Source organism: Stylophora pistillata, chromosome 2, assembly GCF_964205215.1.
Source record: "Stylophora pistillata chromosome 2, jaStyPist1.2, whole genome shotgun sequence".
NCBI lineage: Eukaryota > Metazoa > Cnidaria > Anthozoa > Scleractinia > Pocilloporidae > Stylophora > Stylophora pistillata.
In genome coordinates this window covers 24,596,374-24,607,910 of record NC_142520.1, presented here as the reverse complement: position 1 = coordinate 24,607,910, position 11,537 = coordinate 24,596,374, and the positions used below count along the sequence as shown (strand labels likewise).

Sequence of the window (11,537 nt, the reverse complement as noted above, 5' to 3'; positions counted from 1 at the left end):
TCAAAATACCTTCTTGGATTGTTCTTGCGCAGAAAGATTTCTCCGTTGATCTCTATCCAAGTTTTCTACTTAAAGCGGTTATAGTGAGGACTTCCTCGCAGGCTAGTGCAAGAACAGAAAATCACGTAAGCTACACTGATCACTGGGCGAAATTCGAAACGAACTTTTGTTCAGAGAAAGACGTTTTTTCGTCTCGTCACGAGCGTAGGAAGAAAAAACGTGAGTCCCCATCAAGAAACACAATCAAAAACTACTCTTGTGCTCTAAGTCCTGATTTAGTTGTTTTTCTTACTTTAGCATGTGAAAGAACTAAATAAAACAGAAGGGAAAGAGAAAAGCTGAATTTATTTGATGAAATATTGATTTTATGAGGTTAAGTACTCTGATAACTATCTTCTTCCCATTTGTTTGTCCTAGGGGTTCAATTTTAGTGACACATTCTGCCAAATACTTGATGGCCTCACAGATATGATTCAGGCATTCATCGATAACTGTCATACAGCTATAAATTATTACATATATATATATATATATATATACATATATATCCATTCAAGGCAGTTGCTGCTTGCAGGTTGCTAGAGACTTTTCTTCATTTTGTTATTAACTTTCCCTACCCTTCCAACAAAATGTCCAACGATTTGTCTCATTTTTTGATATTCGAACGTTATTTTATTGTACTCATACAATAGGTAAACAATCCAATTAAAGGGACTAAATAAAATCATTTGTTTCCTACTCCCTCGCAATTTCTGTGCTTCTTTCAATGCTTCGTAGGATACGCAATTTTATGCTGGTCGGTAACAAATTAAAAAAAATATATTCGTTTTGCCTTTGGACGATTAGTTTAAACAGCATCCTAAAAATACGTTGAAATGCTTATACAAAAAACACAATCTATCGCATTCAAACGTAAAGGAGAAATCTTAAAAAAATAAGTAATCCCAAGACTAACTTCCGGCCATAAAGGTCAGAATCTGTTATTTTCCCGGAAATTAAAATAACATTGACTTAAGCAATGACTTAGTAAAAATCCTCAAACCGCTAATCACAATTTCCTTCGAACATAAACTATGATCACGGAGCAATGGGGCAACTGACTACTCTCTAAGTTCAATGGAAATTCTCTAGACATGCATATGGCTATGATAGCCTTACATTCCTCCTGAGAAAAAATGATCGAGAAAAACCTGTCAGAAAACGCTGACAGCGTTTTCCAGACGTTCTAACCTCGAAGTAAATGTTACGCCCGAGATCCTGTTGATAGATTAAGTCAGATAAAAAATGTTACTTTTCAGATTGCTAGTCCTGATAATTTTAAAACTTCCTCATTAAAAATATGTATAGAAATAAGTTTAAGCAAGATATCAAAGATCAAAACACTTAAAAGTTCTCCTTTTGAGTGTCGAAAGTTCTACATGCTCGTCACAGCAGTTCAACTTTTTGAGTCAATGGAAATCTTTAATGCCACTTGTTGAATTAGACGTTGGCCGTCTTTTGGTTGTCTCTGCTTTGCAAAGAAGACTCTTGACGTAGATTTCATCGGTATCTTCCTGGTTTTTGCTCCAAATATCAACATTTGTTGGTAACTACAAACTCCTCTGGATTCCAATGCTCACTGCCTCAGCTGTTAAATAAAAGGATCTAAATTTAGAATAGATCGTTGAGTTACAATAAAATTTTTCCCTAGACATGAAGAGATACACTACACAACAAGATTTTCATATAAGATATTTCCTTTTTAGCTCGTATCATCTTTTCTTAAAAGATTGTTGTAATCGTAGGTTTCTCCACGCGATTGTACCGCATCTCAATTAGCTGGGGCAAAAAGACAAACTTTTAACCCGATTAGAAGAAAAACAATAGCAAAAGCAACACTGCTCAAATATAAACAATAAATTATGATTCAAAGTCACTTTTTATGTTTTTAAGTAAAAATTATAAACAGAATAGTTGCTTACTTCAGCGTCTAAACATCGTTGAAATCCAGGCTGACGTCATCCCCAATGAGTACAAATGGTGCCCAGTGCTTCACCTCCTTGAATTTTCCAATTTCTCTCATACACTTCATGGCCTGATTGAGAGCTTCACTTGCCTTCTTTCCTTTAGCAAGCGCATCGTAGAAGAAACTCATGAACTCCAGGGTTCCCTCGTCGTCAATCGCCCACAAGGTTACCACAACAGATCTAGCACCTGCACCCAAAAGTGCTCGGGCGATGCCTACCACACCCTCAGCCATAACCTCCCCGCGAGCAGTGTGACAGCAACTTAATACAACAAGTCGTGCTCGCAGTCCAGATTCTGCCACATCATTCATTGTCATTAGGTAGTCTTTCTCTTGAGGTTTTGGGTTTTCTCTTGTGATGTTTGGTGCCAGAAAAACTTCTCCAGTTTCCATTTTACCATGCGCTGCGATGTGTACCAACGCCACCGATGACATTCGGTTTAACACTTCATCTTTTGTTGCCATTTCTCCAGTGACAGGGGCGATATTGAGGAAACGTCCGATCATCTCCACCTCTTTCCGTGCTCCTGGAAGTTGCCGCAAACGTCTTCCCTGATAGATGATATCTTTGAAACATGGGTCTCCAACAAGCAATGCACCAGTCGTCATATGAAATTGAGTTGAGCAATCAGGAATTAATTGGAGGGTCGTCAAGGACGGAAGCACGCGAATTGTAAAAGAATCACTTAGATAAGTTGACTTGGAGTCCTCCAATGCTGCGAAAGGTACAAGGCAAAATGGCCCCTCAGGAACAAATGTAAGCTCTTTACCCTCGATCAAATCAGCAATGGGAGTAACGATGATTTCATAAATCTTCTGTAAAGCCCTTGATTTCGAGTACAACACATCAATTGGGATGACATCACTCGCCATTGCCTCCCGTTTCGGCGAATCAAGCGAAGGATTTTCGCGCCTAACATTTCTTTTTGCACCAATCTCCTCAAGAGCGGTTTTGTTCAGGTGCTCAATAAAAATTTCCAAATCATTCTCATACTTGAAACTATTTACATGTACCTTTCTCATCTGGATGTTATTGTTGCTGAGTATTACCCAGAGGTAAACGCAAGGACCATTTATAGCCATAAAAACTGTGCTCGATGGAACAGCACTCAGAAACGTATTGTTCGAAGAGCTGTTTGTTGAAGAACCTCCAGGCTGATATCTTGTGTCCATGAGATCTCTCAGAGACTGCGCACGTCCTTTTTCTGCGGCAAGAAGAGCCTCTACGACGTTACCTTGCTGTAGATTTGTACGCCACAAACCTTTGTACGCCGTTTGGTGTTGATCACGATAACAAATCTTCCACTGATCGTTGAGTTGAAGACTGGCCCTGATATCATCATACACCTCTACACTCGACTGAAAGTAGACAAACGCCTTCAAAACATTTCCTAGGCACTTAAAACTTTCACCAAGAGAACAGAGTGCGTATGCCTCTCCAGCCTTGTCTCCTACTTCTTTAGCAATTTCCAGGTGACGTTCATCACACTCGATTGCTGCTTTAAACTCTCCTTGACTTAGACGAATTCTACCAAGAAGGCAAAAGCTTCTTCCCTCTCCGACCTTGTCTCCCACTTCCCTAGCAATTTCTAGAGCAAGGTGATGGTACTCGATTGCAGTTTCGAACTGTCCTAGTCTGCAATAAGCGATACCGAGATTGCCATAACTTCCTTCCTCTCCGACCTTGTCTCCCACTTCTTTAGCAATTTTTAGACGACGCTGATGATATCCGATAGCTGTTTTAAATTGCCCTAGACTGGCATAAACGCAGCCGAGATTGGCATAACTTCCTCCCTCTCCGGCCTTGTCTCCCACTTCTTTAGCAATTTCTAGATCACGTTGATGGTACCCGATTGCTGTTTTGAACTGTCCTAGACCTTGATAAGCGCAGCCGAGATTGGCATGACTTCTTCCCTCTCCGGCCTTGTCTCCCACTTCTTTAGCAATTTCTAGATCACGTTGATGGTACCCGATTGCTGTTTTGAACTGTCCTAGACCTTGATAAGCGCAGCCGAGATTGGCATGACTTTTTCCCTCTCCGGCCTTGTCTCCCACTTCTTTAGCAATTTCTAGATGACGTTGATGGTACCCGATTGCTGTTTTGAACTGTCCTAGACCTTGATAAGCGCAGCCGAGATTGGCATAACTTCTTCCCTCTCCGGCCTTGTCTCCCACTTCTTTAGCAATTTCTAGATCACGTTGATGGTACCCGATTGCTGTTTTGGACTGTCCTAGACCTTTATAAGCGCAGCCGAGATTGGCATAACTTTTTCCCTCTCCGGCCTTGTCTCCCACTTCTTTAGCAATTTCTAGATGACGTTGATGGTACCCGATTGCTGTTTTGAACTGTCCTAGACCTTGATAAGCGCAGCCGAGATTGCCATAACTTCTTCCCTCTCCGGCCTTGTCTCCCACTTCTTTAGCAATTTCTAGATGACGTTGATGGTACCCGATTGCTGTTTTGAACTGTCCTAGACTGCGATAAGCGCAGCCGAGATTGGCATGACTTCTTCCCTCTCCGGCCTTGTCTCCCACTTCTTTAGCAATTTCTAGATCACGTTGATGGTACCCGATTGCTGTTTTGAACTGTCCTAGACCTTGATAAGCGCAGCCGAGATTGCCATAACTTCTTCCCTCTCCGGCCTTGTCTCCCACTTCTTTAGCAATTTCTAGATGACGTTGATGGTACCCGATTGCTGTTTTGAACTGTCCTAGACCTTGATAAGCGCAGCCGAGATTGCCATAACTACTTCCCTCTCTGACCTTGTCTCCCACTTCTTTTGCAATTTCTAGATGACGTTGATGGTACCCGATTGCTGTTTTGAACTGTCCCTGGTCTTGATAACCACAGCCGAGACTGGCATCTCTGTTTGCCATAAATTTTAGTTTAGCACTAGATTTGCTCAGTAAATGAACCAGGGGTTTGCTATTGTTTTCGATCTTAAAACTTGTTGAGGATAAATAAATTATGAATGGATGTGCGAGAATGTGGTGGAACTGTGTTATTTATCAATTTAGAATACGAGATGGAACCATAGGAATGGGAGCGCTAGCTCAAACTTGGGTTTATTCTGGAGATTTGATCTCTTTGATTATCTTAGAGTGAACTAACCAGCTCTCAAGCGCAGTTATTTGCTTAGTTTTGGTTGTGAAGGTGATGTTCGCCTAGAGATACAAACTAGGGGCCATCAGTTGGAAATTTTTTAATGAATTTTTGAAATGAAATTTTTTAAACTGAGATTTGCGCAGTAATTGAAAGAGCCCTTTGAGAATACTCCTAACAACTGCTCAGTGTGGTATCAGTGAACATCGCTTGCATTACGTGTATACGAATCTGACTGTAACGTGTTAATTTTCTTGGAAATATTTCCTGCGTAGCTTCTTGTATCACGTTTGAAACATTCGTGAAAGGATACGGCCAATCCCATATGAAACCAGCTTCTTGCTTCTTTATACAAGGAAAGCTCGACACAAGCACTGGCTCCTGAAAAGAAGGCAGCAGTCGGTGGTGCAAGGTAGTTATTACCGTCAAGGTACAAACGTATGCAGAAAACGATTTGATTTTTGTTTAGCTCGAAAACAAAAATTGTGATAAAGAAGAAATTATCAACAGTGGAAGAACTTAAAATGGACTATAAGGAGCTTATACAAAGCGGCTTCCAACGAAGGTTCAATTGAAAGTTTATTGACGTTTACTAGTGCTTTTTACCTTTATAGCAGATATAAACACAGCAGATATCATGGACACCTGGGGTGATGTATCCTGCTGTGATCCACACTTTTCATTTTTGACGAAATCATAGAAAGATTTTTGATGAATTATGGCTGAGAACCCACCTTTTTTGATGGCTTTAATTAAAGTGGGTTCCAATTGAACAGCAACTGCTGCATCATCGAGACACTCTTGGTAGTTTCCTATGGAATTTAGGGTATGAGTTTTAGGTGTTCATTACATGCAAATGCAGAAAAGAGGCCAAAAAAAATTGCAATGGCTTAAATCGAGGTCCATCTGCGAGGATCATTTCTTTAATTGATTTTTATGCGGTGTCACGAAAAAGGAAATTTATTTCATTTAATGTTGTGATCAGATTCTCTTACGGAAAAAATAACTGTTAAAAAAATTTGCCTCGCTCCTAACCTGTGGTCTCCTATCCCAGCTAGTATCTGGGATGCACTGGGTTCGGCTTCTTTGATGCAATTTCTTAGATTCAGGTATGGATCCAGGGGAGGTGAAATGGGTTAATCCCCCCCCCCTTTTCTGAGCCCCGTTCCTTCTTTTTTTTATTATCCCTCAAATATTGAAATAATATTTGATTTCTCTGATTTCTCTGATTGCGGTGGAGAATATGCATAAGGGATGACTGGTTCTACCAATCAATCTATTCATTTTGAACCCACAAACACACTGTCCAGCATGTAATCCAAAAACGCCTCGTTTCCATGCTTTAACGACGTTGCGTTGTCGTCCTCCAGGCCAGGTCTGACTACTCTGCCATTCCGACGACGTGCGATTTCGATTTTTAGATTCTGTTTATAACTCTAAGGTTTTGCACCTCCATCCACAATGCAGCGCTCAATAGCTGGCTTTTTTACAATTCTAAAATAATACAATTGGCATTTGCGTTGTCTAAAATTCGAAAATGTTAATTATTCATGGGAAATCAATCATGCTGATGTACAGACCTCAAACACCTCAACCAGGCTTTGGTTCTATTATATTATTACAAAAATTCACCCCCATTTCATTATCCTGGATCCGCGCCTGAGATTGTGGTCCACTTGCGAGAATCACGTCTTTGCTTGAAGGAGATTGCGCATTCCATTATCTATCGCTGCACGACAAATTTATAAGTTTGAAATGAAATCCTTACCCAGATGGAAATGAGCTGCTGCCCTGTTACTATAAAGCTTGGCGTTGAGCCGTTTATCTCTGCAGTTGACTTGAAGTCCTTCAGTGTAGGAGTTTATCGCGTTATTAGCCTCTCCTTGTCTGTATTCTTTGTTTCCTGTCTCGAGACATTCTTTTGCTATCCCTGAAAACAAACCGGGCTCAGGTTCGTTTGCTTTGTTTATTTTTTTATTTAATTATATACTTATTTAAAGATTTGCACACAACTTACAATGTGGGGGTTGTGGAAATAATAAGAAATCATGTCCTCTACAAGGTTCGACTACCAGCCCAGCCCCATGGTAGTGACAATTCAATAAATATTTAAAAACAAGAAAAATCCTTCACCAATTCAGCAACAAAAGATAAATAAGTTAATTGATTAATTAATAATTAACAAGTGCATGTACTATATAAATTGACTCTTCTACATTTGGGACGAATAATCTTAGATGAAATCTTAAATCTTATTCTTTTTTCTGATGGTGACAAAGCTTGAAATCCGAAGAGTTATATTTTTCTGTTTCTAAAGTTATTTACAGTACATAAGAAAAGTTGATGTAAATGTGCCAAAACTATACTGGGGCGTCTTTCAAGAGTGCAATTTCATCTTGTTTTCTCACCTCTTAAAGGATCAACGTATACACCGAATTCATGGTCACATGAAGTTACTTGACTTTCCTCGGTCGCTGAAATTAACAAGAAGTTATTTTAAACTTATCAGTGATCACAACAATGTGTAATTCTAACCAAGCGAATTTTCAGATTTCCAAAACCTTCAAGTTGAACTGCTCTCAAATAACAACCCCTTCAAAATTACCGTAAAGAGGACTTTCCCTTTTTTATAAAAGCCTTTTAACTATGACTCCATTTTTCTTCGTTTAATATATTTTCACCTATTCGGGAAACGCAGACCGCAACATATCTTTGGTCAAGATCTCCTGGAGATAAAATGGATTTTCCGTTTGCTTTATCGCAGTAAATTTTTAAACACTCATGCGGAACACCAATAATAAAAGCCTGGAGCCCATTACTTAAAAGCCTAGTATTCGGGCCTACTCGCTAGCTAGAGAAATCTCATTCGCATCTTTTGTTTAGTCTCGTCACGCTACAGGGGAGAGAGCAGGTTCCGTGACGAAATCAAACGGCGGCTGCGAAGGAGAATATGGTAAGCGTGGCATCAATGTAGTTTATTCCCACTTAGAATTGTTCAGAGAACAGTGACAACAGACCACAAAATACCTGTGTGTGATCTGATTTTATGTCAATGGGAAGGGTCTTTTTTGCTCTTTCTCTTGAACTATATATTTTTTGGAAACTTTGAAAGTTAATGATCTTTTTCTTGCACAAAAAAGAAAAAATAGTGTCCCATCTGAACCCACTTATCCAAAAATAATACCTCTTGTATGCGTTGCAAGCCTATGTTTCTCACTTGTGACCGGGAGCTCATCTTTTGCATCCAGTTCTTCTCCCGTTGTAGGGAGGTTACTTTCCGCCATAGCTGGAAATAAAATAGAATCAATTGTACTGTGCTAGAAAACATGGAAAGAGGAGAGTCACACAAAAGTAATTTAAAGAGAACGTGAAACACATGTATATTTAATTATAAAGAAAGAGGGAGAATCTCAAAGTTTCCATTATCACACTATTGATGCAGCACACTATTCATATCGCAAAACTAGGGAGAACTTTGAAAATATCAGTAAACGCATCGCTGAAAAAGAAAATGTGTTGCTGTATAGTTTTGAAGAAGATATTTTGATAATTTCTAATAGCTGGTGAGGTGATCTCGTCCCTTAGAATCAGATTCTGCACCATCATCAGCATTCATTGAGCCCACGTTTTAATCTTTCAGCGAACGAAATAAATAAACAAGCTCAATATGTACCAAATTCATTCTATTACTGAGCAAAAGATATATCTACTAAAACGGAACTCCAACTGAAAACCAGTCAGAAATAACTTGACTAACCACCTTGTGGATACGTAGTTCGAATAAATGAAGACAAAAGTCTAGTTCCCTAGCAAACCACATTAATAACGGGTCAAGTTCGAATGATGTTGGCAAGCCTTCAAAGGAAAAATAATTAATCGCGACGTTAGCGAGGTTTCGTTTTCATACGTGATCAAGATTCATCGGATTTAGAAAAAAATAAACAGGAATCGAAGGAGGGAAGAAGTAAATGTTCCATTCATACCTATATCTCGAATTAATGATACGTTCAGTATCCGAGTTAAGAAACCCAAATGATTAATCGTGACGTTGGCGAGGATTCGTTTTTATATGTGATTAAGAATTCGTAGTGATTGTGGTTTCTAGGGTAAAGATTTCACTTTTGTTAGGTTTGTCACGTTTATCAAATATTCCTTGTTCTAAAGCGTTGGAATCCGCGAGCGCGGAGCGATATTAGACGAATCCTGTGCTCACACCGGCTACCAAGGTGGACAAAGTGTATGGTTTATTAATATGATTCCTACTTAGATTACGCAAAAACGAAAAAAATTGCTTGTAGCCGGTTTAATACCTCGTGTAATGTCTAATGACACCACTTTGTATTTATGTGACATGAAAAAAAGGTTTTTTGACAGTTTTGGTTACAACGGAATCACAGTTATGTCTCTCGTGAAAACAAGGAAAATCACGAAGAGACTCGCAGATTCATGTAGTAATTCCTGAGGCGTGTAAATAATTTTTTTCATGCAATAAATTCTTTATTGACGAAGCTTTTGTATCGGTTCTTCAAAATAAAGTGAAGGAACTTAGCCAATACACAGGCTTTTCAAACTCACACTTGGTCAGTAATGTGCATAAAGAGGCTATTACATAGCCGCACTTGGATACGAATATTCATTTCTTCAAAGAGAAATCTTAAACTAGGGGGAAAATTCGTATTAAAAAGCGAAGGTATATCCTCTTGTTTATTTTGTCGATAGTGATTGCAAATTTGAATCAAAGACAATTTTGAAACACATTCGAAGAGCACTGAATGCAGAGATCTGCGGCATCGAAAACTCAGCTCGCCCGAAAATCACTCTAAAAAGTTTGGGCATAAAAATATAACAATTTCTCATTACAAGAACTATTTCCTTTAAAACATTGAGTTCAGTCTTAGAATCGCCCGTAGATGTAAACAAAAGCATTGCATGGAAAGTGAAACTGTTATGTTGATAAATCTGGTTGTGGTAACGAAATTGACATCTTTATATCTGAGGATATAAATGGTACCCTTGCTGCGTGCGATAAAGATGCCATGGTTTCGAAACAGAATAAATATCGAAGTTTTTGTATTTCATCAACAACTACATTACCGTTGTTATTAAATCCAGATTGTTGCTGCAATCCATAGACATGGAGCAGGTACGTAGGAATTTTGTAACTTTTGCTTTTTTTAACCTAAGGCTTTATTTGACACTTCGCTTCATTTTTGAGAAATATTGGTTGGTTTTGACATTGACGTGAGTTATAATTAAATATAACACGTCATCTAGCTCTGTCACGCGCTCCGCATCACGCGCTTTTGCCGCATACTTTTCACGTGCAGTTAAAGCTTTAACTCCTAAAGACCTGGTTGCTGCTACATGTTTCCTTTTAAACTACTCACGTGAATTTGGTTTTTTATCAAGATAACAACTTTTACCTGATAAGTTTGAGTATTCTCATTATTTATTTGCTGGATTTTACAATATTACTGGAAGAATTGTCATGTTAATCACTTCTGGGAGTTAAAGGGTTAGGGAAATTAAAACGCGCGCAGACTAGTCAGAAGTGAATTAAGTGAGAGAAACCAATACAAATTTATTTTCTTGATTTTTGTGAAATAATTTCCGATCTGAAAACAATAAACCAGGAAAATCTACTGAAATTATATTTAATTCAGTTGTCAGGAGGTAGAAACACAGGAATACGCGCTTCCATAAATAACATGAGCTCTAAACAGCTGTCATAAATTCCAAATTAAAAATTGATTTGTACCTGTCAAACCGTCATCCGCTAAATCCCTCTATTCTCCAAAAGATGCCATTTGTTATATCTACATGCCTGAAAGTAACAAGAGTAAAAGTTTTGCTTTACAAAAGTTTTTATTTCTATTCATATATCTCTGTACGTTGCAAAAATATTTGAAGCATAATAGCCTCCAGTTTACATCAAAATAATTGCTCGTATTCAGAGTCATTGTGGTTTCTGGGGTAAAAATTTCCCTTTTGTTGGCTTTTTGTCACGTTATTCACAAATATTCCTTCTGTGTCTTTGTTCTTCTAAAGTGGTGGGACCCGTAAGCGAGCAAGATTTGGCGAATGTTGTGTTGCGATTGGCTACTCAAGAGGACCAAATGTGTTGTCTTTTGATTCCTGCTTAGGTCACACACATAAAAAAAAAAAAATGTTCTTTTATTAAAAACTGGATCATTGGATAATGCAATTCAAGACTTCTTATTGGCTTAGCCATTATGGTATATGAGCCAATATACCATAATCTAATATCTGTACATTGTAACATCCGGTTTCTTCCTACAAAATAAAGTCAAGAAGATTTGTCTAATATCTTGGGTGCGTTTTCCTTTTAATAAAACAATTATTTCACTCGCGCTTGTTGGATATCAGATGATTATAGCCAACTCGCCTTGTTGCCTATTTATCATATCA

At 38.5% G+C, this 11,537-nt stretch overlaps 2 protein-coding genes across 2 annotated transcripts in view; one reads left to right on the top strand and one right to left on the bottom strand.

Annotated features, from left to right (window-relative positions):
- The window catches only part of LOC111333738 (endoribonuclease LACTB2), a 149,127-nt gene that overhangs the window by 75,878 nt on the left and 61,712 nt on the right, over positions 1-11,537 (top strand). The window lies entirely within an intron of this gene.
- LOC148737982 (uncharacterized) lies at positions 327-10,974 on the bottom strand. The gene is made up of 8 exons (XM_088751397.1): positions 10,867-10,974; positions 8,293-8,394; positions 7,517-7,582; positions 6,877-7,038; positions 5,843-5,920; positions 5,422-5,489; positions 1,962-4,945; positions 327-1,627 (listed from the first exon to the last, which is right to left on the bottom strand). The coding sequence occupies exons 2-7, from the start codon at positions 8,390-8,392 to the stop codon at positions 1,970-1,972; spliced, it is 3,450 nt and encodes a 1,149-aa protein (XP_088607523.1). The 5' UTR covers positions 8,393-8,394; positions 10,867-10,974; the 3' UTR covers positions 327-1,627; positions 1,962-1,969.